General features: G+C 37.8%; 1 protein-coding gene across 2 annotated transcripts in view; it reads left to right on the top strand.

Moving 5' to 3' along the window:
- The window catches only part of SHOC1 (shortage in chiasmata 1), a 67,108-nt gene that overhangs the window by 19,786 nt on the left and 20,928 nt on the right, over nucleotides 1–26,394 (top strand). For both annotated transcript variants that reach the window (XM_059657641.1, XM_059657640.1), the window contains exons 8-17: nucleotides 55–208; nucleotides 2,848–2,949; nucleotides 4,505–4,625; nucleotides 9,890–9,984; nucleotides 11,472–11,714; nucleotides 17,550–17,963; nucleotides 19,108–19,236; nucleotides 20,347–20,523; nucleotides 22,646–22,750; nucleotides 25,086–25,264. In XM_059657641.1, coding sequence (XP_059513624.1) covers nucleotides 55–208; nucleotides 2,848–2,949; nucleotides 4,505–4,625; nucleotides 9,890–9,984; nucleotides 11,472–11,714; nucleotides 17,550–17,963; nucleotides 19,108–19,236; nucleotides 20,347–20,523; nucleotides 22,646–22,750; nucleotides 25,086–25,264 — 1,719 coding nt within the window. The remainder of the gene's footprint in view (nucleotides 1–54; nucleotides 209–2,847; nucleotides 2,950–4,504; nucleotides 4,626–9,889; nucleotides 9,985–11,471; nucleotides 11,715–17,549; nucleotides 17,964–19,107; nucleotides 19,237–20,346; nucleotides 20,524–22,645; nucleotides 22,751–25,085; nucleotides 25,265–26,394) is intronic.

The raw sequence follows: 26,394 nt of genomic DNA, 5'->3' as shown, positions 1-26,394 counted from the left end.
ATATTTATTTGCAAAACCTAACTAAAAATTTGTTTTACTTATATATCATTTCAGCCATCAGAGTTTTCTGAGTGTGAATTAATAGCTCCAAACCTTGATCAAGAAGTTGGTATTCCATCACTTTCAGAATTGAAGGAGTCATTACACTTAGTGCCAGAAATAATAACTTACGAAGATGAAAATGAATATGAAAAGCTTTTCAAAAGAGGTGAAGATTAATTTAAAATTTTATTACTTATAAAAACTACTTAATAATGTTTGTTATAAAAATTCTTGTTCATTTTTTTCTCAACCTCCAGATTTTTTAAAAAAAATATATTTTATTGATTTTTTACAGAGAGGAAGGGAGAGAGATAGAGAGCTAGAAACATCGATGAGAGAGAAACATCGATCAGCTGCCTCCTGCACACCCCCCACTGGGGATATGCCCGCAACCCAGGTACATGCCCTTGACCGGAATCGAACCCAGGACCCTTCAGTCCGCAGGCCGACACTCTATCCACTGAGCCAAACCGGTTTCGGCATCAACCTCCAGATTTTTAAAAAAGATTCTGCAGGTTATATGGCAAAATCTCAGAATTATTGATGAGACTCTTTTCTCATCTTTCTCTTTATATGCTTGCAAATTAAAATGTCTCTGAAATTCATCTGACCATTTCAAGTTAATTACACTAATAAAGCTAAGATACCTATGACTGTACTACTTTTTTAGTTGTTTTCTTATATAAAATGACAAAGCACTAACAACTTATGTGCTAACTTTAGTTAAGTACAGAGAAACTCATAACCTAAAACTTAGATGGTTTCATCTCAGTTAGACTTGGTACATGTTGTTGAATTCTTTTTAAGACAACTTGGGCCCAAATATTTAACTCCCCTCTCATAAATTTCAGTTGAAATTATGAAAGACATAGAATATTAGAGGAGTGAAGGAGGATTTGTGATACCCATTGAGAACAGGGTTGCTTGCTATCCATAGACCACAGACTTGAAGGAATTCTGCAGACAAAACTAAATTGAGGGAATTACTGATCAGCCTACAAGTCAAAGCAAGGGAATGAAAAATCAACCTGAGTATGTGAATAAAATTTATACCCAAACTTAAAAATATAGCAGAGCTCAGAATGCAGGGTGACCATGGGCTTTTCAGCAGGACACAAATCTATGAATGCTAATGGTAAAGGACAAGCAACTTTATTGGATGACTGTGGTATTACACTCCCAGCATTTCCTTGGCTCCGATGGTGACTAAGTAAGAAAGAGGCATTACCACGGAGGAATGAACAAGATTACAAGACATCTATCCTATATAATAAAAGGCTAATATGCAAATCAACCAAGCAGTGGAATGACAAGTCGCTATGACACACACTGACCACCAGGGGGTAGACGCTCAACACAGGAGCTGCCCCTGGTGGTCAGTGCGCTCCCACAGGGGGAATGCCGCTCAGCCAGAAGCCGTGGCAAGTGCAGTGGTAGTGGCAGGAGCCTCTCCCGTGGTGAGCAGGCGTAAGCCATCAGTCAGACATCCACCGAGGGCTCTTGGACTGCGAGAGGGCACAGGCCAGGCTGAGGAGCATTCCCACCCCCCGAGTGCACAAATTTCTTGCACTGGACCTCTAGTATATATATAAAAGGCTAAGTGACCGACCGTATGTCCATCTGACCAACAGACCAGCCGGGACATATGACGTGCACTGGCAATTTAAAAATAAATGTTGACTCGCACATGTGCGATATATATAAAGCTCTCACTGGCACCAATTACATGCATGTGTTTCAATCTGTCATTGTTGATCGTGAATTTGGTTGTTTTTGTTGACATTGTGAAGCCGAAAGAAAGCTGCATCGTCAACAGAATATGTCTAAAGAGCAACTATTGGCTCAGTGTACCTCTGAAGCCAAAAGAAGCCAGCGTCGTCAGCAGAATGTATCTGAAGACCAATTATTGACACAACATACCATTGGAGTGATGATTCCATTGATTCAATGGATGATGCCGAAAAGAAAAATTTTCTCATCGAATTTCTTAATAGTATTACTCTTTCAAGAATGCCATGTCATAAATTAAAATTGAAAGTAGGTGCAATCATCATGCTACCGAGAAATCTTAATAGTAAATGGGGTCTTAGTAATGGTACTAGATTTATTATCAAAAGATTGCGACCTAACATAATCGAAGCTGAAATATTGACAAGATATGCGGAAGGAGAGGTTGTTCTGATTCCAAGAATTGATTTGTCCCCATCTGACACTGGCCTCCCATTTAAATTAATTTGAAGACAGTTTCCCGTGATGTCAGCATTTGCGATGACTATTAATAAATCACAAGGACAAACTGTAGGAATAGGCAGAGTAGCAATATTCCTACCTCAACCCATTTTCGGACATGGTCAGTTATATGTTGCTTTCTCTTGAGTTCGAAGAGCATGTGATGTTAAAGTTGTAAATACTTCATCACAAGGGAAATTAGTCAAGCACTCTGAAAGTGTTTTTACTCTTAATGTGGTATACAGGAAGATATTAGAATAAGTTTAATCAATTTATCAGTCATTGTATCAGTGTTTATATCATGTTTTTGTTGTTTTTATATCATGTTTTTGTTTTTATATCATGTCTGTTATATCATGTTATTATTTATTAATCAATTTATATATTATTTTCATATGCATTTTACTAATTTTCTTTCATCTCTGACTCTTCAATTATAGAGAAAGGGCAAATAGCGATATTAAATTATTTCTTCTAATTAATTTCCTTTCAATATGCACAAATCCGTGCACCAAGCCACTAGTTTATTATACTAGTACTTTGGCTGAAAATAGACTTCCTTCCTTTTCTTTCCAGATCCTACTACCAAGCATGCAATTGACATTGAAGATATAAAATGCAGCTCCACAGAGAATTTGGCCATTCAAAGCCAATGCAAACCAGAGCACCATAAACCAGGTAGAAATTTTGACTAAATCATTGAGTTTTCCAGCCCTGGCCAGTTTGACTCAGTGGATAGAGCATTGGCCTGCAGATCAAAGGGTCCTGGGTTCGATTCTGTCAAGGGCATGTACCATGGTTGCAGGTTCTTCCCTGGCCTGGACCCTGGTTCAGGATCATGCAGGAGGCAACCAATTGGTATGTTTCTCTCACATTGATGTTTCTCTCTGTCTTTCCCCCTCTCTTCCACTCTCCCTAAAAATCAATGGAAAAATATCCTTGGGCAAGGATTAGCATAAAATACTTTAGTTTATCAGAGGTTACCTATATCTGATGTAAAAGTACACTGCATTCACATACAAAGTCTACTATGGGACAGTTTTCATGTTTAAAATTTGATTATTGTAATCCAAGGTATTATATTTTTCTCTTATCTGTTCTTTTACGTGTATTACTATCACTAACTCGTTATCCTTCTAGCATCGAAACTGAATACTTTACAGAGAGAGTTACAAAGATCAAGGAAGAAAAATAGAGGAAATAGCATTAATATTAAAAATAGGAATCTTACAATATTATAACTCAGTAAATGAAATTTTATATTTTATCTCAATAAGTAATCTTGCTAATCCTTGTTATATTTTTATAAATTTAACCTTTTTAATCTCTCAAAGCAATCTTATAATTATTGTTAATGTTATAATTTTATCAAATTTGGAATCTTAGAATAACCTTTTGTTCCAGTGTAATGCCAAATTGTGTTGTTTCTTAACTATGTTGATGATATTTAATTATGTTATTTAGTCATATTTATAATTGGATCATATTAATAATCTATTTGGAAGTTTACTTATTTATTTATGAAAGTGATAGGAACATACTGACTACTTATGAATAAATAAGGGTCAGTTTGTCAGGCCCACCCTATTAAAATGTAACTCTGCTAGGTCACCTAGACCCCAGACTTATTAAGGTGAAGGATTACCCACCATTAATACTACTTATTTAACATCACCAATATTTATTCTGGAGGTTAAAATAGTACTGACAACAAAATTGTCAGAATTAAAAGCACGATTACATATAAAGCTCTTAGAATTTATCTTATATAATAAACTCAATAAAGTTTAGTTGTCAATTGATTTTTTAAAATTATTTTTATTGATTTCAGACAGGAAGGGAGAGGGAGAGAGAGAGAGAAACATCAATGATGAGAGAATCATTAATCTGCTTCCTCCTGCACATTCCCGACTGAGGATCAGGCCCACAACCTGAACAGGACCTCCTGGTTCATAGGTCAATGCTCAACCACTGAGCCATGCCAGCTGGGCTCAATTGATTTTTTTAAAAACCACCACTATCACAGTTGAGACACCATGAAATGTATGTGTAATTGCTTATATAGATGAAAAATTAAGTTATTTTGTATTTCAAGTAAGCCAAGTTTTTATTGAAAATTTTTTTTGTAACGTAATGATCAAACATAATAATTGCTAACAAAAATTCTAAATTATACTTAATTTTATTCAATGTTTATGTACTATTATGATTTTTAAATTTGTATGCATTCTAGAAGAGTTAGAAGAAGAGTTAGAAATGCCATTGCCTCCTCTACACCTAGCAAACCAACATTCTTCTGTGAATTCATTATGTACAGGACTTCAGACATTTCCATTTTCTCCTGATTGTAAAATGTAAGTGAAGATTATATCTAGAACTCCAATTGCAATTCAGATCAAGCAGTTTTTAATTAAATCTCTTTATGTAAAGGCAATTTCTAAGATACCTCTGTGAAAAACATTCTAAGAGAAAGAGCAGTGTCTAAAGTAAGCAACTGGGGGGCGGGAATATATGAATATACATGTACATACTTGGTTTTACATGCATAGAATATCTTTTGAAGGACACAAAAGGAAATATGGAAGCTAGTAAGGGATAGAACCAGGCTCTTTTATACTTTTAGTATTTTGAATGTTAATATATTACTATTACAAATAAACAATTTGAAAATTTTATACCATGTGACATACATATAACTTAATATTTTCCAAGTTAGATTAGTTTGCTCTCCTGGAATAAAGTTACCCATTCCTCTGTTTCTTATACCACTTATAAAACTAGGAACATAACTAGTATAGTCCCCTTCTTCCTTACTTTAATCCTGGAATTTAATGTGTCCTAAAATAGCACATTTTCAGAAAAATTACCAAAAAAAAAGTCTATAAATCTTTAATGAATTATTCTGAGAGTGGGCATCATAGGAGCTACAAGCAGGGTTTTGAGTTCTTAGCTGTGATTGGCTGATCTATCAGAGGAGAATGCTGTTGGGTTACCAGGAGCAACTCATCCCTAGCTGCAGATTCCTGCTAATGTTCTGAGAAAGGTGTCACAGCATAAGGTGGAGGGGTCTGGCATTGAGGGATTATCATCATCATCATCATCATCATCATCCCTGGCAAAGAATTAGGTCATTTGGAGGGTATATCTGTGATACAGAGAACTCTACCATGAACTAGAACTCCCTGTATCAGACATGAGCTCTCTAAAAGCAGCATGGGACTAATATAGAAAATACCTATAATTTGTCCAAGTAGTTTGAGTCCTTTTGTAGGACCTATACTTTCTTTTTATTGCTCTTTTACATTTTTTTATTTACTCCACATACCATGATCCTTCTGTTAAGGCAGATTGGCAATCCGAAACAGAAACTAGCAGAAATTAGTATAATCTTGAATTTTAATTTGATATAAAAATATTTACTTAAAAATAAGTTATATATCTATTTTTGTTATAACTCAAATATCTAATGATAATTTATGAAACTTATCTATGTATTAAAACTTGCCAAAGTTAGAACAAGAGACTAAAATTAGCCAAGGTCCTAAGGTCATTAAAAACAATTTAAAGTGGTCTCATCACCACTACATTCATTAACAAGCAGTATATCACTTTCATTTGGTTTGCGAGTTATATAAACTTAAAAATTCCTATTTAAAAAATGGGTTTACACCTCAACCATGAAACTGCAAACAACGAGGAAAAGTATTAAAATAAAAATACAACAGAAGGGGGAAATAATATATAATATTTTTGTATTTTTAACTTGCTTTTATGACCCCAATTACTTTGTTTCAGGACACATTTTGGCTGGAAATATACCCAGTTAACACATATTTTTAGTGCCTACTGCCTATAAAACTCAATGCTAAATTTTATGGGACTAAAAAGAAAAGTCTGTATGGCATAAGACTTAATTTCCATACTAACTGATTTCTGAATTATGAATATTTTCATATATAATCAAAGAAGATATCAAATTCAGATATGTCTTCAGAAATTTCCATTAAGCAGAGAAACTAAGATGGCGGCATAGATAAACACCGGGAAATTGCTGCCTCCCACAACAACTGAAAAATACATCAAAAACACAAAACAGACATCATCCAGAACTACAGGAAGGCTGGCTGAGTGGAAATTCTACAACTAGAAGGAAAGAAAAGCACGCTGAGAGCCAGAGGAGCTGTGGAAGTAAAGTGCAGAGGTACGCGCGCGGAAAGGGGCTGGCACCTGAGGACACGGCTGTCTTTTTGAATCGGGAGGGAGTCACAAGCTCCCGACTGCTCTGAACTCCGGTTCCCGGAAGTCTCTGGGGACCCAGGACTCATACGGGGAGAAACTGGACTGTCTGGCAGCGGGCGAACTTGAGGGCGGCTTTCCCTCAGAGGTGCTTGCAGCAATTACCGGGACACTGAGACGTGCGACTCCTTAGGGCAGGGCTGAGGATCTGCCATAGCTGCTTGCTCCGCCCTTTGACTCCCTGAGACCCCGCCCCACCCAGGCTGCAGCAGAGGCTTTTGCATATGAATGCCCTGGCCCTTTGCAACCTGAAAATTACCTAACTGCAGCTGGGCCAGACAGACCGAGAACTTCCAAGAGAAGGCCCAAGGCCCCACAGCGGCTTGCATTGCTTCACAGCTGGGCCTCATCAGGGCACCTCCAAACTCCAAAAAAGGAAGGGGAATCTGCAGTTCTCTTCGTAGCTCCTGCTGTGTAACCTCAGGCAGAGGCTAAATTAGCACCTCCTTAGATCCAAGAGCCAGTGTACCCAGTGGTCAGAGGGGGACCATCCAGATTACAACTCCTCAGATCCATAAGGGACACACTCAGGGTGCAGTCTCAGTGAGCACCAAAGCCCCACTGAAGCAAGTCTTGCCCCAGAAGGGTGTCTTCAGCACAGAAGTTCTCCCACTGCAGACACAGCTGATTCTCACTGCCAGTTGGCCTGGAGGTCAATTCCTCCCAGTGATCCTATAACAATCAAGGCATAACTACAACAAGACTGTGCACAAAGCCCACAAGGGGGTGCACCAAGAGTGTCCACCTCAGGTAACTGGGGAGGCTGAGCCACTGGGCCCTACAGGACACCTAGCACACAAAGCCACCCTATCAATACAGGGAAGCATAAAAAATGCGGAGACAAAGAAACAGGTCACAAATGACAGAAATGGAGGAAAGCAAATGACTGGATATAGAGTTCAAGGCCACGTTTATAAGGTTTTTCAAGAATTTCATGGAAACCGCCGATAAATTTAGTGAGACCCTCAATAAGTCTAGTGAGACCCTCGAGGACATGAAAAAGGACCAACTAGAAATTAAGCATACTCTGACTGAAATAAAGAATAATATACAGAGATCCAACAGCAGACAAGAGGATTCCAAGAATCAAGTCAAAGATTTGAAATACAAAGAAACAAAAAATACCCAACCAAAAAAGAAAAAAGAAAAAAGATTCCAAAAATATGAAAATAGTGTAAGGAGCCTCTGGGACAACTTCAAGCGTACCAACATCAGAATTATAGGGGTACCAGAAGAAGAGAGAGGGCAAGATATTGAAAACCTATTTGAAGAAATAATGACAGAAAACTTCCCCTACCTGGTGAAAGAAATAGACTTACAAGTCCAGGAAGCGCAGAGAACCCCAAACAAAAGGAATCCAAAGAGGACCACACCAAGACACATCATAATTAAAATGCCAAGAGCAAAAGACAAAGAGAGAATCTTAAAAGCAGCAAGAGAAAGACAGTCAGTTACCTACAAGGGAGTACCCATACGACTGTCAGCTGATTTCTCAACAGAAACCATGCAGGCCAGAAGAGAGTGGCAAGAAATATTCAAAGTGATGAATAGCAAGAACCTACAACCAAGATTACTTTATCCAGCAAAGCTATCATTCAGAATAGAAGATCAGATAAAGAGCTTCACGGATAAGAAAAAGCTAAAGGAGTTCATCACCACCAAACCAGCATTATATGAAATGCTGAAAGGTATTCTTTAAGAAGAGGAAGAAGAAAAAGGAACTCTTACCATTTGCCACAGCATGGATGGAACTGGAGAGCGGATAAATACCACATGATCTCACTCATTTGTGGAATATAATGAACAACATAAACTGATGAACAAGGACTGATCCAGAGACGGAGAGGCATTGATTGGACTGTCGGGCCTTGGAGGGAAGGTAGGGGAGGGTGGGGGTAAGGGGGAAAGATCAACCAAAGGACTTATATGCAAGCATATAGGCCTAACCAATGGACACGGACAACGGGGGGGGTGAGGGCATGAGCGGGGGGGGGGGGGGAGGGTAGAGGGTAACATGGGGACAAGGACACATATGTAATATCTTAATCAATAAAAAATATATTAAAAAAATTTCCATTAAGCATAAGAATACATGTCTATATTACAGTCTCCTGTTGGACTTGGCCGGCCTAAATATTTCCCCTTCTTTTTACTTTAAAATAATTACCGACAGTCGGATGTGTCCAGTTGCCAAAGACCTTGGTAAGGTTCAAGAATTGTCTAGATTCTCAAATTTGGCCACTACATATCAGATTATTTTATTATGTGGGTAAATTGGATTGTTTAGACATAAAACCTAGCTTTCTTAGCCCAGGACTTTCAATTTAACTAGCAGTACTTATCATTAGCATGCTCATATCTACATTATAAAAGGCCAAGTGGCCTTAACGCCATAACAACCAAATGACCCTCACCAGGAGGTGCATTGATGGGTCCCGTGGCGGTGGCAGGAGGGACTCTGAGTCTTGTGGTATGGCGGGTTTAGGTCTCGCGCGATTTCATGTGCTGAGCCTCTAGTATGTTTCATATGAAGAGAGAAACAGAATACAATCAGTTGTTATTTAGGAGGGCTTAGGAAGTTTGGGGGCATAGATTAAGGGGGTTGTGAATTAATGCTCACTTCCCTACCAAGGCTAGCATCTTCATAGTTGTTGATGTGCTATAATTTATATTGATTGCATATTTTCTCCCTTTAGGACCAAAAATGCACAAACAGACACATATCTCTCACTCAAACACCCATCAAAATTGAAGGAACTGAACTAAATGTTAGGACCTGTCACTTCCTGAGAAGGTAGAGCAGACAGAACTTTTTCATAGTTCTGATGCTCAGCCAGTAGAGGCTCCAAATTTTTGGTTTAGAATGGACTTGGGGACAGCAATTTTGTAACAGTTGGTGTTGAAACTGCTGTTTTGTATGGTAAGCAGAACAATTTTATGTAAAAGAAAATTATTTTGAGTGACTTATAGGGTTGGTGCTAGCACAATTTATGGACTAAAGTGCTAAAACTCTCCCAAGTCAGCCTCCTCTGGCTCCAGGTTCACTGAGGGAGATAGAGGTAGTAATTAAGTTACTGGCAAGCAGGACCAATGAAAGGGTTGACAAATTGCCAAACCTTCCCAGGGGAGGAGAAAGGAAGAATTTGAAATTTGGTCTATGGAACTCTCTACTTCAGCTTATACATTTATAAAATAGTTAATTCTTCACTTTGCTTTTGAATGTAAAGAACTACTTTTCTTAAAAATATTTATTATTCAAAAAAGACATAATATTATTAATGTATTAAACTCTAACTCCTTTCCTACTCCCCCCACCCCCCAGTAGTTTGCCTACTGCTGAAAAATCAGCTAATGAAGACTGTACAGTGTGGCAATCTGAAAGCTGCAGAAGCTTTCAGAACTCATTTTTGCTTCCAGGTAAATATTAATTGATTTTGAATGCTAAATGATGTGTATAGACAAAAAATGTACAATCAGTAGAAATGTAATTGTCTGATAAAATATTTATTGTTATTATTACCATCATTATAAAAAGACACAGTTCTAAAATTAGAATTTTAAAATTCATAATCCTAATTTTGGGTTGATACTTAAATGCAGATAAAAATGCTAAGTAGTTGTGTGCCGGGGTCCAGCCCCAGCGGGTCCAGGGGTCCCCAAAGGTGTGGACGGAGTTGGCGAAGAAGGGATGACACGGGGACAGTGTTCAGTTGATCAGCAACCTAGCCAGGATCTCTAGCCCGGATCTCCAGCCAAGTTCTGGTCTGGATCTCCAGAGAGGTTCTGCTTCGGATCTCCAGCCAGGTTCTGTGGCCATGTTCCCTTGCTAGGTTCTCCAGCCAGGTTCTGTCCAGGCTCTCCAGTCAGGTTCAGTGTCCAGGTTCTAGTCAGGTTCTCCTGCCAATCTCTGTAGTCAGGTTCAGTCCAGGATCCCTTGCCATGTTCTCCCGCTAGGCTCTGTCTCTAGGCTCCATGTAGGTTTTGTCTTCTTGATTCTGTTCTAAGTTCTGAGTGTTTCTGTCTTGTTACAACTGTATTTATACCAGTTGATTCAATCCTATCAATCTCTATTACAAAGGTTAGGGCGTTTCTTATCTCCATTCCAGGGAGAAAAGATTATGTAGTTTAAGCATGATTGTTCGTAGTTAAAGGGATTAATTACCCGCCTGGCACTTAGTTGAGGGGTTTTATTCCCTCCCTAACTTCAGGGGAAAATCCCTACCTGGGGATTCAACCTTTCTCGGAGAGGTGACTTTGGTTAAAACACAGCGCCAAGAAGGTGAGCAAACATATTAAGAAAAGTATGCCATATATGCCAGGTCCCTTGAAACAGCAAGGATGGACCGGCTCCCGGCAGTTGTGCTACTTCAGTTCCTCCACACATTATGATTTGTCCCTATTTAGGCTAAAGGTATTGAAGCAGAAAGCTCTGTGCCTTGCTATCTAAGCTGATAGTCATCATAAAATCGGATCAAGTTTATCTTCTTGTTTAATCTCATTATAATGAATCAGAATTTCTGTTTAAATATATCTTGTGTTAACTCTTTAAAAATGTTGTCAAATGTACTAATTTAGTAAATGCTAAAATAGTCAAGTAGTAGTCCCATCTCCTACTAAATATTAGAATAATTTTAACTTCATGATATTTTCACAGATTAAAGTAAATCTTTTATATGGCTACTATACTGTAATATTTTGAATTTTTACACATATTAGCATCTGGAAGATGAAATACCAGATAACACTTTAAGTTTCACGTTTTTTCCCTAATGTGTGAAAGTCTATTTCACGAGAAATTTTCAGTGGTCCTGTTTATTGTATTTTTCATCTCTTTTGCCCTGTGAACTATTTCAGATTATTTGTTGTGTGGTGTTTTGTTTTGTTTTGCATTGTTGTTTTTTAAGTGCCAAGAACAGAAGAGCCCAACAATCAATACTCAGTTACAGATTTGAAGAAGAAATTTTCAATTGAGGAAGAAAGCCTTGTGGTTACTCCTGTGAGCCCAGAGTGGTGGAAACAAGCAGGACTAAATTCGAGAGTGACAGAAACTTTGGAACATCTGACTACATATGTCAGCAATCAGGATCTACCTTCTGATGACACTAAAAAGGAGGTATTTTTGCCTACAAAAGTACCTGAACTAGAATGTAAGTACATAATAGTAAATACCACTTGTATGAACATTTTCAGGTTGAAACGATATTCGATACAGGTGATTGGGGAAATATAACTAAATTTCAGCGTTCAATATTAGCTCTGGCTCTGCCAGAATTTATAGCTTTGAGCTTCACCAAGCCCCATTTTCTTCCTTGGAAAAATATGAAAATTTGACTAGCTAAATCCTAAAATCCTTTTCTGTCCTAAAATTCTACAGTTTTAAAATTCCTAGCCATTTTCAATTAGTGACTTTGTTTTCTTTTACAAACAATTAATTGCCATCTCAGTTTCTGTTTACGTAGCCTGGACACAAACCAGCAGTGTTATTTTTTTGACAGCTGAACTTTGCTCAATAATATCTTATGATCTCTCTTCAACAATAGAAAATCTTCCTTTGTTACCAAAAAGCTTACTCATTTAGCATTTTTTTACTTGTATAATTTAAGAAGACAAAAATGTCTTTTGAATTTCAATCTTTTGAGTTATTTTGGTTGCTATATATGCCATTATAGTAAATGGAACATTCTTACTATGACTTATATCTTTTTGAAGTATATATGTATTATTTAATAAACAATAGTTGAGTTGGGAAAGTTTACTTTTAGTTTATTATAGAGTAAATAAATATATTTAAAAGTGAATTTTAGAAATTATTATGGATGTTAGGATACTGCTTTAAGGAGATAAGAATTGGGGTAAGAATTGTTATCAGCAAGGGATCTTTCAAAAACAGAAGACAGAGGGCTTTGGATATAGTAGGAAGAAGAATAAATAGACTTTGTGAAGCAAATGCACACCAGTCTACCCAAAGCCTAGATGGTTATCCCTGGTAGAAGAATTTTTAAAGAGATTAGGTCAGAGTGCTAGACAAAGAAAAGGGAAAGGAAGATTTTATGGTGTCTTCAAATATACAGCATCATGTATTAAATCTATAAAATGATATAAAGTCTTTATTATGATATGTAACTATTTTAAAGTTAAATAATTTGCCTTGATACCCAATAACATTATGATGATAGTTTAATCTGATGTTCAAAAAATAAATAACTGTATCAGAGGCCCATGGTCAAGAGAAAGTAATAGAAGAAAATAAACAGAAAAATGAAATAATAAAGTTTCTACTTACCTGTTAAACATACCAAGATATCTCTAGAAAATAGCTCAGAAATTTCAAATTGGTACCATTCAGATTCTATTCAGTCCACATATTATTGATCCATATGGTGTTTTAATTAGTTACCAACATTAAAAATTTGGAGGGTTGTCATAAATGATCTGCATTTTGAAATTATCTTTATGATTCCAAAAACCAGACTCATTTTTTCAATAATATATTTTATTGATTTTTTACAGAGAGGAAGGGAGAGGGATAGAGAGTTAGAAACATCGATGAGAGAGAAACATCGATCAGCTGCCTCCTGCATACCCCCTACTGGGGATGTGCCCACAACCAAGGTACATGCCCTTGACCGGAATCGAACCTGGGACCCTTTAGTCCGCAGGTCGATGCTCTAGCCACTGAGCCAAACCGGTCAGGGCCAGACTCATTTTTATATGGCAACATTTGGCTGGGGCCAATAGCAACTCACCATTTTAGAACACACACCCTGTAGTGCACCATAGTTCTCAGTACTCACAAATTGAGGCCAACCCTTAGTTGTCATTACTCATTACACTCATCATTACTCTTGCACTTTTCCAGTTTTGTGTTATATTTAGTATAGTTAAGAGAAAAGTAAAATGTTTCTTATACCAATACCTCTAATAAAAACAAAACAAAAATAAAATTCTAGACCATGTTTTGGAAGGAAAAATATAAAATTTATCTTCCCAAAGATTATGATTTAAGCCCTAGCCATATACTTCCCTAATTTATAATATTTAGCATTTTTGTTCAAATAAATTTTGAGGTATAATTTATATATAATAAAATGTACCCATTCTTTTTAAATATATATATATATTATTGATTTTTTTACAGAGAGGAAGGGAGAGCGATAGAGATTTAGAAACATCAATAAGAGAGAAACATCGATCAGCTGCCTCCCGCACACCCACCACTCTGGATGTGCGTGCAACCGAGGTACACGCCCTTGACTGGAATCGAACCCAGGACCCTTCAGTCCGCAGGCCGACACTCTATCCACTGAGCCAAACTGGTCAGGGCAAATGTACCCATTCTTAACTGTACAGTTTTATGCATTTTGACAAATATGAAACTACCATCATAAATAAATAAGATATAGAATATTTCTAACACCAAAAAGTTCCCTTGTGACCCTTTGCATTCTGCAGTGATTCTCCTTCCATCTCACTCCTCTCCCCTGCCAGCTTTCACCCTTGATCCCAGCCAAGTAACCACTGGTCTACTGTCTATCACTATATATTAGTTTTTCTTGTTATAGAATTTTATCTATAGAATCATATAATATGAATTCTTTTGTACCTGTCTTCTTCCACTCAGCATAACATTTTGAGATTCACTCATGATGTACTGTGTATAACTAACTCTTTTCTTTTTATTACTGAGGAATTTTTCATTATATGGCTGTATCATGGTTTGTTTATCAACTCTCCTGAATCCCCCCGCCCCAGTTTTTTACCATTATTAATAAGACCACTACGAATAGTCTTGTCCAAATCTTTTTGTGGACACATGTTACCATTTCTAGAGTGGTTATATAGGAGTAGAATTGCTGGGTCTTGTAGTAGGTGTATGTTTAACTTTATAAGAAACAATTAAATTGTTTTCCAACTTGGTTGCACCATTGTACATTCACAACAGCAATGTGTGACAATTCCAGTTACTCTATATCCTTGGCAACACTAAGTATCAAGAGTCTTGAATTTTAGTCATTCTAATGGGTGTTTTGTGGTATCTCACTGTGGTTTTAATTTATATTTTCCTGATGACTAATGATGAAAAGCATCTTTTTACATGCTCATTGACCATTTGTATATCTTTTAAATATATATGTATATAACAGCTTTATTGAAATATAATTCACATATCATATAATTCACCCATTTAAAGTATACCATTCAGTGTTTTTTAATATATTCATAGAGTTGTATAATCCTCACCACAATCAACTTTAGAACATTTTATACCAACCCCAAAAGAAATAGTGTACTCATTAGTAGTCACTCCCCATTTTGCCCAGATATGGAACCACTAATCTAGTTTCTGTATTTACAGATTTGCCTATTTTGGACATTTCATTTAACTAGAATCATATAATATTGGTCTTTTATGACTAGCTTCTTTCATTAGGGTGTTTTCAGGATTCATTCATGTTGCAGCATGTGCGTATCTTATATGAAGTACTAGAGGCCCGGTGCATGAAATTCATGCACTTGGGGGGCGGGGGAGGAGGGCTCATCCAAGCCTGCACCCTCTCACAGTCCGGGAGCCCTTGAGGAGCGGGCCTAAGTTGTCAGACATCCTTAGCTTAGGAGAGGCTCCTGCCACCGCTGCTGCGTTCACCAGCTGTGAGTCTGGCTTCTGGCTGAGCGGCACTCCCCCTGTGGGAGCGCACTGACCACCAAGGGCAGCTCCTGTGTTGAGTGTCTGCCCCCTGGTGGTCAGTGTACATCATAGCAACCAGTTGTTCTGCCGTTTGGTCGATTTGCATATTAGCCTTTTATTATATAGGACTAGAGGCCTGGTGCACAAAAATTTGTGCACTCGGGGGGGAGGGGGGTCGCTCAGCCCAGCCTGTGCCCTCTTGCAGTCTGGGACCCCTCGGGAGATAACAACCTGCTGGCTTAGGCCTGCTCCTGGGTGGCAGAGGGCAGGCCCAATCCCTAGCTAGGTGCAGCCCCTGGTCGGGCTCAGAGCAGGGCCGATTGGGGAGTTGGGGCGCCGCCCCCTGTCATACACAGAGCAGGGCTGATCGGGAGGTTGTGATTCCACCCTCAGTCACGCTCAGGGTAGGGCCGATTGGGGGGTTGGGGCACCATCCCCTGTCACACTCAAGGCAGGGTCGATGGGGAGGTTGCGGCGCCACCCCCTGTCACGCACAGAGCAGGGCCAATCAGGGGGTTGGGGCGCTGCCCCCTGTCATGCACAGAGCAGGGCCCATCAGGGGGTTAGGGCGCTGCCCTCTATCACCCACAGAGCAGGGCCGATCAGGGGGTTGGGGCACCGTCACTCTGACACTCAGGGCAGAGCCGATGGGGAGGTTATGGCTCTACCCCGTCACACACAGAGCAGGGCCCATGGGGGGGGGGGGGCGGGGCGCCACACCCTGTCACACACAGAGCCACAGGGCGATCAGGGGGTTGGGGTGCTCCCCTCTATCGGGCACAGAGCAGGGCTGATCAGGGGGTTGGGGCCACTTCCCCTGTCACGAACAGAACAGGGTGGATAGGGAGGTTGTGGCCCCGCCCCCTGTCACACACAGAGCCGCAGGGTGATCAGGGGGTTTGGGCACTGCCCCCTGTCACACTGATCCCGGTGCCCGGAGGCCTCGCAGCTCCGCTGATCCCAGTGCTGGGAGGCATATTACCCTTTTACTATATAGAGTAGAGGCCTGGTGCACGGGTGGGTGCCGGCTGGTTTGCCCTAAAGGGTGTCCTGGATCAGGGTGGGGGTCCCCACTGGGGTGCCTGGCCAGCCTGGGTGAGGGGATGATCGCTGTTTGCAGCTGGTCACCACCCTTCAGGGTGGGGGTCCCCACTGGGGTGCCTGGCCAGTCGGGGTGAGGGGCTGAGGGCTGTTTTCAGGCTGGCGGGTGACTGAAGCTCCCAACCGCTCCTTTTTTTCTTTTTTTCTTTTTTATTCTGGGCCAGCTTTAGCTTTGAGGCTTGGCTCCAGCTCTTAGGCCTCTGCTGCTGAAAGTAGGTTTGTGGCCTTTGCTTACAATGTTGCGATCCTGCTGGCTGAAGCCCGGAGACTAAAGCTGGTTTCTGGGGTTTTGTTTAGCTTCTATATTTGTTACATAGTTGCTTAGAGTTGCAGCTCAGAGGCCTGCAGCCGCAGGCGGGGAACGTTGGAGTCCTCTGTCACTGAAGCAAGCAAGCCTCATGTTAGTTTCAAGCTGCCTGGCTGCCGGCCGCCATCTTGGCTGGCAGTTAATTTGCATATTGCCCTGATTAGCCAATGGGAAGGGTAGCGGTTGTACGCCAATTACCATGTTTCTCTTTTATTAGATAGGATTATTCAAATATTTTGTCAAATTGCTAATTGGTTTTATTTTAAAATTAAGCTATAGGAGTTCTTTATATATTTTGGATACAGTTCTTTTTCAGGTATATGTAGTGCAAGTACTTTCATTTGGTCTTGGCATGTAAGTTTTTGACCCATAGAGTAACTGTTACCTCCAAAGCTCTGACTTATAAGTCTACTAGCAATAGAGCTTTTCTGGAATTCCTTTTTGCTCAGTAACCTAGTTTTAGTAGAAAAAAAAAAGATGTGCTGGAATTTTATTTTATAATAATTTTAGTTTATTCAGACCAAAAATTGATTTTTAGCCGAAACCGGTTTGGCTCAGTGGATAGAGCGTCGGCCTGCGGACTGAGGGGTCCCGGGTTCGATTCCGGTCAAGGGCATGTACCTGGGTTGCAGGCACATCCCCAGTGGGAGATGTGCAGGAGGCAGCTGATCGATGTTTCTCTCTCATCGATATTCTGGCTCTCTATCTCTCTTCCTTCCTCTCTGTAAAAAATCAATAAAATATATTTTTTTAAAAATTGATTTTTAAAGCTGTAAACAAAATGCTGGATTAAATTATATTAATAAGAACTCATACCTAAAAGTTATCTTAGTAGAACACTCATTTAGGCATGGAAATCATTTGGATATTTTTGTTTTCTGTTTTCAGCATGGCTAGACCATAAAAGTTGTTCCTCACCTATTGTACTTATGAATGAGGAATCTACAAGTGATAATTTATTACTTCAACAAAAAAGTCCATCTCCAGCAGAAGTACCAGATCTGTGTTTTTCTGATGAATATAGCTCTGTTCAAAGTCCAACAAAAGAGGAAAAACCAAAGGATGATCAAGAACTAGTTAGTAGTATAATCCAAAATAATGAAAATAAAGATTGCTTGGAACTTGACTACACAGAACTATCTACTGAATCAGCGTCCTCTTCAAAAATTGAAAAAGCATCTTTTAAATGTAGTAAAAGGCGGGAGAATCATTTGGACCTTTTGAGTGACTTTATTATGATGAGAAATAAACATAAAACTTGTACCTCAAAGACTGAAGTCACAGATAGTGATGAAAAAAATGGTGGGTAATTTAGTAATATTTTGGCATAGATATGATAGCTTCAAGGACTAAAGGTATAATTTAGTATAGAAGATAAAGAAACACCTGGCTGGTGTTGGTCAGTGGTTGAGTATCGACCTATGAACGAGGAGGCCACGGTTTGATTCCTGGTCAAAGCAAGTGCCCGGGCTTGCTGACTCAATCCCCAGTGTGGGATGTGTAGGAGGCAGCCGATTGATGATTTTCTCTCATCATTAATGATTCTCTCTCTCCCTCTTCCTTCTTCTCTGAAATCAGTAAAAATATATATTTTTTAAAAAGATAAAGAAACAAAGCTCTTCCAGGTAGAAAATATTATTTTTCAAACTCAAAGAAAATGTTATTGATTCATGATATCTATTGTGCATGCAGAAAGATATGGGTATAGATATAGATGTAGATATGTATTTAAAATGTCTTAAGTAACATTTGAACTTCTAAGCAAAGTCACTATTTGTAAAACTTGCTTTCTACAACTTAGCCATACAGATTCATAATATTTCTAACTTTTTTTTTTTTTGTCATTCTGCCATTCTTTTTTTTTTTAGAGGAAAAAGAAATTTAAATTATATTTTAATGTATACTAAGAACACTTTGCCTGGTGAATTGCTAAGTCTTTTTAACTGTTTGAGTTAACTGTTTTACATTCTGCTTATAACCATATCAAAGGTAGTATAATGTGTCATATCATTTTACTTCTAGAATATGTTTGACATAGGTTACCCAGATGAAATAACTACAAAAATATTTATGTGTAAGAGTTAGAGCATACTTAGGTCTTACTAGTCTATATACTATATTTTTAAAATATATTTTTATTGATTTCAGAGAGGGAGCGAGAGATGGAAACATCTATCATGAGAATCATTGATCAGCTGACTCTTGCACTCCCCGTACTGGGGATGAAGCCCACAACCCAGGCGTGTGCCCTGACCAGAAATAGAACCTTGACTTCCTGGCTCATGGGTTGATGCTCAAATACTGAGCCACACTGGCGGGGCTAAATAGTTCAATTTAATACAGTGTGTTTCAAAGAACTTTAATAATGGTGGTCATCATAGAAAAAATTTTTAAGTAAAGCAACATTAAGTTTCTTCTGAACAATGCAAATTAATATTTTTATCAGAATTTCAAGATAAAGAAGAACATTCTTTGACTCTTCAAGAAGAAAGTCCTGTTGTTTATACTAATAAAACTGTAGAGAAAATAAATCAGGAGAGGGGAGCAGATAATGTCATTGAGATTCAAGCATCAGGTATGCTATGCTTTTAAGATACATTCAAATTAATTTAAAAGTCCTTTTGTGGGTATCTAGGATATACCTCATTTTCCATGTAACTTTACTTGTTTCAGATATTTCTTTATTTCCACTTCTACTTTCAAGTTATTTCCAAACTTGGAAGGCCCTATTCACTGCCTCTGCCTTTCCCTTTGCCCTACCCCAGTCCATTAAGTGTTATTTCTTCTTTTAAATTGCTGCTTCCCTTCACTCATCAGAAAAGAGCAAACCGCTCCAACTCTTATGCCAGTCTCAAAAATGATCTGCTAATGGTTGCTTTCTCTATTCCCTTATCCCTTATCAGGGTGATATTTATAAATAAGTTATTATTGAACTCTATTCTGATTACACTTTTTCTTCTTCTGTAAAGAAGAATATACTTTGACTCCTAAAGTCAAAGTGGGGTGGGAACAGGGTAGAGGGCATCAATGGGAAGGGGGGAGGAGGACATACTTTATACTTTCAAAAATAAAGATAAATTTTTTTAAAAAGAAGAAAAAGTACAAAATAATTTAAATGTTAGAATCCAAAGAAAGAGAACAGCCTGCATAAGAACATCATGCTCAGTATTAAAGTCAATAAGAAAGTAGTATATTACTAGTTCTTGAATATCTTTTCATTCCTTTGGTTCAATTTTATTTATGACCTTTAGGTGATTATGCAAATCTTTAAAGGTTGATATTCTAGTGAAAACTAGAAACAATTTGTCATTGTTACAAATTTGTTTGGCTTAAGGTTGTAAGCTAATAGTTGAGGGAAAAGAAAAAAATTGCAATTCTCTTTATATGGCTCTTCATAGTTGCAAAGTTGATTAAGTTACTAAATAAATCCTTTCTAATAAACAAGATAGCCATAAAATTATAGTAATTCTATGGGGGAAGGTGTTTTGTTTTTACTAGTTTGTTTATTCAGCATAAATATCTTAAAATAACCTCTGTACAATCTTATGTACAATATCATGATATTTTAACTCAGTAAAATTTAGATAGAGTTCAGGTTTCCATGAAGTAACATGTTCAATTGGTTTGTCAAAAAGAGCATACAATCTTTATAAAAACACTTCCTCTAATGCTTTCATGTTTACAGATAGCCAGTGCCACGCGTACTGTCTCCTAGAAGCTGCAGCTACTCCTATCTTAAAAAAACTCGGGTGCCTCTGTACTCGCCCTGTTGCTAGTTGGAAATTTGCCACCGTTCTTTTTGACCAAACAAGATTCCTCTTAAAGGAACAAGAGAAAGTAGTAAGTGATGCTATTCATCAAGGTGAGTGCAAATAAAAGTCACATTATTTTAAATGATATCAATTTATGGATTATATATCAAGTTAGTAAAAATATAGAATATGCAAAAATTAGTCTTGGATGAAAGCATGACTGCGATTCAGCATATGCACCCATACACCAAAACTGGAGAATCAGCTAAGAAGGGAGGAAGGGTAAAAAATACAATCTGGCATTGCTCCTTAGCGAAGCTCCATTGACTTATACCGGGCGGGGCAAAAAGTAGGTTTACAGCTGTTTGTATGGAAAATAATAAAATGAGTAATAATACAAAAATAAATTCTGTGTTTTGCATACTCACAACTGTAAACCAACTTTTGTCCCACCCTGTATTACTTGACAGGTTCCTATTACAGAAACTAAATTAACCCCTATTAATGTTAGCATATGAACCACCTAGTTTCCTCCCCAAAAAAGGGGGAAAGTAAAAAACAAAAACAGATTAAAGTCCATTCACAATGTCTGGCATCCAGTCAAAGGTTATCAGGCATTGTAAGAGACAGAAAAACCAGTAATTGTGCAAAACCAGTAATAAGTAGAAAACTGTAGTAGCAGCCAGAGGAAAAAAAGATATGTTGCATAAGAGAAACAAGGGTAAGGGTGACACCAGCTTTCTTGTCAGAAATAATGCAAGTAAAAAGATAGTGGAGTAACATCTTTAAAATACTGAAGAAGCCCTGGCTGGTGTGACTAAATAGTTAGAGCTCCATCCCGTGGACTGAAGGGTCTCATTTGATTCTTGGTCAAGGACATGTACCTCAGTTGCAGGTTTGAACCTCGGCCTCATTGAGGCATGTGTGGAAAGCAACCAATTGGTGTGTCACTCTCATATCTATCTATGTGTGTGTGTGTGTGTGTGTGTCTCTCTCTTACTTACACTCTCTCCCTCTCTCTCCTCTTCCCTCCCTCCCTCTACTCTCTCTGAGACTCAATGGAAAAAAATATCCTCAGGTGAGAATTTAAAATATATATATATATATATATATATATATATATATATATATATATATATATATATATATACTGAAGAAGAAGAAGAAAAAACCGTCAACCTAGTTTTCTATACTGGGCAAAAATATATTACAAAAACAAAGGTGAACTAAAGATGTTTTCAGCCATACAAAAGCTGAAAGAATTCATGAGCTGCAGACTTACACTGTAAGGAATGTTCTCCTAAGGGGAGGAGAAAAATGATATCAAATCTGGTTTCTCTGTTCTGTTCTCATCACTTCCGGGTCATGAGTGACTTGTTTCCACAAGTCCTTCCCAGGGCAGAAGATACTACCCATAAATAGTTCTCCTATTGCTTCTTGATCTCCAATAACTACTACATATTTGCCTCATCTGTTGTTGTTTTTTTATTAGATCAGCATTTTTCAAACATTTTAGCAGAACTCTGTTCAAATAAGTATTTCATGGGATTCCACTATTTAAACAGAAAAGTAGAGTTTCTCTGGTTATGTTAGGGCAGTGGGTCCAAAATGTCTCACTTCTGTACACAGTGAAATCCAAGCTATCACCCTCAAAAAGCTGTGGAGCTATGTGGACATGTTGATTAGACCATTGGCCTGTCCCTGTGAATACATCTCTTGTTTAAGTCATATCTTTAGACAAATATTTCCAGGTGTCTACCTCCATTTGTAGGTATTGCTTTATGTTCTGATCCTCTACCTTTATTTTAACCAGTTGGCATGTTATGAGTTTAATTTTCTTCTTGTTTCATAACTGGGAATCATTTACCTGTTTTTCCACCAAGAGTAGAAATAATTGAATGTGCTTTGGAAGCAAAAAGAGTATGAGCTCTAAGGTTAGCTGTCTGGGTTTAAATGTCAGCCCCACCATTTATTCACAAATTGACCTTGGATAATTACTTAACCTCCTTAAGACTATTTCCTCATCCACAAAATAAGATTCATAATAAACTTGCCTGATAGAGTTATTGTTATAGATTTAATGAAATAACCACCTTATACACAGCCTGGCACAGAGTAAGCACTCAATAATAAATATTCGCTTTTATTGTTAAACATTCTGATACATATTCTAAAATTTTAATATATATCCTACGTTTTTTAATACATTTAAATATGTTTTTGCTTACTTAGGTACAAATGCTGAAAGAGAAACAACATTTAGGCATGCTGGTCTCTTACACCTTCTGGTCACAATTCGAGATGTCCTTTTAACATGTAGCTTGGACACAGCACTGGGTCAGTAGGGAAATTTTTTAATTTTCCTTTTCTTCCTATTGAAATATTTCATCTGAAATAACTTTCAATTTTCTGAAAAAGATGCACCTTATAAGAAACTATGTAGCTTCTTATACTTCTATGTAACACCTATCATTGCCTAAAAAAAAATAGGTTTAGGATTCCCTCATCTAGGCCTGAATTACAGAATCCTAATGACCTTAGCAGATTTGATTGTATAATCATTATCATGCACTAATTTTTAGTATAAGCTGATATTTTCCATGTACATTTTAGGCCATTATTAAATGTCTGTGGCTTTAAATCTTTGCTAGATGAAATATGACTAAGTTATTAGTAGTAATGCCTTTTGCAATTTTTAAATTGTATGTGTAAATGAGGATATAAACTATTTGAGTGATAAAAATAAAACTAATTTAAATGTGTTGAAAAATTTATGATCCTGAAAATCTTTTCTAAATTATCAGAATCTGTTTTACTACATTACTGCTTTAAGTCCCTTATTGCAGAATTATTGAGCATTATTTAGTAATGTTATGCTTATAGGATTATGTTTTATAATTTAGAATGTTTTGAACCTATCCTATATAATAAAAGCCTAATATGCTAAGAATCCAGTCGTCCATTCAACCAATCAAAGAATAATATGCTAATGATATGCTAAGGCCACTCAACTGCTCGCTATGATGTGCACTGACCATCAGGGGGCAGATGCTCTGACCAGTAGGTTAGCTTGCTGCTGGGGTCCAGCTGATCAGGACTGAGAGAGATGAGCTGGACATGCCCTGGAACCCTCCGGCCAACCTCCTGTGCCCCTCCCCAACCCTGATCATGCACCAGTGGGGTCCCTCAGCCTGGTCTGTGCCCTCTCACAATCCGGGACCCCTTGGGGGATTTCAGAGAGCCGGTTTCAGCCCAATCCCACAGGCCAGGCTGAGGGACCCCACTGGTGCATGAATTTGTGCACTGGGCCTCTAGTTTTAAATACAAAGTGAAAATAAATTTTCTCTGATTTCTGACCCAGATGTTTTCTCTTATCTGTGACCCAAATATTATTTCTCTAATCCAAGGTTTTAGAGATAAGTATTAAGCAGCAGTAAGTTATAGTTATACTCCCTCTGCAACCACTGGGAGTTATAATACTTGGCTAAGTATTATATTATCTAGCCGAGTATTAGAACTAAATTATAGTTACTCTTAGAGAACCTAGCATGGTGCTTTTCCTTTCTTTTCCAGTTAAACCACTTGGGTGTTGATGCTGGATCAGGTTGTCTTATCTTTGTCCTCAGACAAGTAAGGATTGGGAGCTATAGCCCTAATTTATAGAACCTAGTAGAATTAGTATAACGGTATAGTGTCACATGCCCTTCTATTTAGTTACCTGTCTTCATTAGTCTTTCTGGCTTCATAAAAGACTGTCAGTCCCATTAACAGTCAGGCTGATGTTAAAGCATAATAATAAGGCAGATTTTCAGATTCTAGCATATCTGAGCTCCCTGTGCTATAGAGAGAGTTGTGACTCACCTATGCTCAATACTAATCAAAACCTTGGATTAGAGATTATGGAAGATTGCTTGAAGGTACTCTACAATTTACCCTAGGATTAGGTGAGACCATTGAGAGCTATATACTTGAATTGTTTTTCCTTCTCAAAGAAATGCACTTACTAAATTAAACTTTGGCATTACTATTTGGCTACCTTGAAGAATATTATAGCCCAGCTGGTGTGGGTCAATGGTTAACCATTGACCTATGAACCAGGAGGTCACGGTTCCATTCCTGGTCAGGGTATATGTGCAAGCTGTGGGCTCGATCCCTAGTTCAGGGCATGCAGGAGGCAGCCAATCAATGATTCTCTCTCATCATTGATGTCTCTGTCTCTCTTTCCCTCTCCCTTCCTCTCTGAAATACATAAAGAAAAAAATTTAAAGAATATTATAAAAGTAAAATCCTTGTTGGAAAACTAACTTTGTAAGCTCTACATACCAAGCCATAATGAGTAACCTAACTGCCTTAGACATTTTTAGTGGAGGGCTTTTTCACTCCTCTAAACCTCTTGAAATCAAAGAGCAAGATAGGTTGTTCTTCTTTCCTTCCCTCTCTATAGTGGCGGAAGAAAGGTCTGTGGGGGTCTAGCTGCCTGCGCAGCTGCTCCCTACCAGAATTCCGTCTTTTCTCACAGCTTTCAGTTTGCTACCTCTCTGGAAGATTCAAGGGTAATGATGCAGAGTTTCAGACCAAGAGGATGAAAGGAAATTTTAATTCTTTTTTGTCCATGGAGTTTCTCAAAGAACAAAAAGTCTCCCCCAACCCCCGCCCAATTTTGTTTTAACAGGATATTTGTCAAATGCAAAAGATGTGTACAAAAGCGTCTTAGGCTCCTATTTGGATGACATTTGGAGACAGCTAGAGATTGTACAGTTTATTAGGGAAAAAATGCCTGAAACCAACTACAAAATACAAGAATTGCAATGTCAGATATTAAATCGGATACAAAGTGAACAGCAAATTAAGGTCAGTACTGGATTAAAGCAGGTAACAATAATTAGCTTAAACAAGAACTGGATGTAAGATAAATTTTTACATTTAATTTTGAAATTATAAAATAGTCTATACCCGTGGTCGGCAAACTGCGGCTTGTGAGCCACATGCAGCTCTTTGGTCCCTTGAGTGTGGCTCTTCCTAAGCCTTAGGAGTACCCTAATTAAGTTAATAACAATGTACCTACCTATATAGTTTAAGTTTAAAAAATTTGGCTCTCAAAAGCAATTTTAGTCGTTGTACTGTTGATATTTGGCTCTGTTGACTAATGAGTTTGCCAACCACTGGTCTATACTATTTGATCCCTCAATAGTTTTCTTGTAAGTTAACAGAACAAAATCGGGTCCAGAGAAAGGATGATTTGCATCATTATTCATATGTCTTAAATTAAAAAAAAAATTTATTATATACAGTTTTTTATGGATTGCTTCTTCAAATCTCAAAAGTGATGTCTGTTCTTATAAGTATATTAATGTTGTTAAGTCCTTGTAAGTTCATCAACATTTACCAATAATAGAACTATAATAATTTATTTTTAGAAATTGAGCCAAAATCTCATCTTATGTGATTCTATTAAAAGAACAACAACAACAAAAACACTTAGTTTATGCCTAGGATTATATTGGAAATTTTTGCCCACCCTACCTCAAGCATATGAAGTTACATTAATAAATATTTAAGAGAAAATACTTTTAAAAATATTTACAAGCAGAAAAGCATTTCAAATGTTTTACATTGAATCTGGTTACAAATTTGGCCTTTTTCTTCTTTTTCCTCTCTGTCCCTCCTATATTTTTATCTCCAACTTTATGGTTACTTGGCAACTTGCTTAAGTCATTAAAATAAATTAAAATAATCAGTAAGAAATTTAAAATTGAAATTGATTTGTTGTCCCCACTCCACCCCTAAGCCAAGACTGTCCTACTGCAAAATATTTTCCTCATTAATATTTGACCTTACTTTGTATTTAAACATATCTTTTACAACATGAATATTTACTTGGTAATCGTATAGCCATTCGTTTCATAACCAATTAAGTTTGTTATTTTGTCACTGTAGCAAAACTATGAAAAAGAATAAGCAATCAGATACACATTTGTGAG

Source organism: Myotis daubentonii, chromosome 11 (assembly GCF_963259705.1).
Source record: "Myotis daubentonii chromosome 11, mMyoDau2.1, whole genome shotgun sequence".
NCBI lineage: Eukaryota > Metazoa > Chordata > Mammalia > Chiroptera > Vespertilionidae > Myotis > Myotis daubentonii.
The sequence above is the reverse complement of the archived record's forward strand: the minus strand, read 5'-3'. Positions and strand labels throughout refer to the sequence as shown.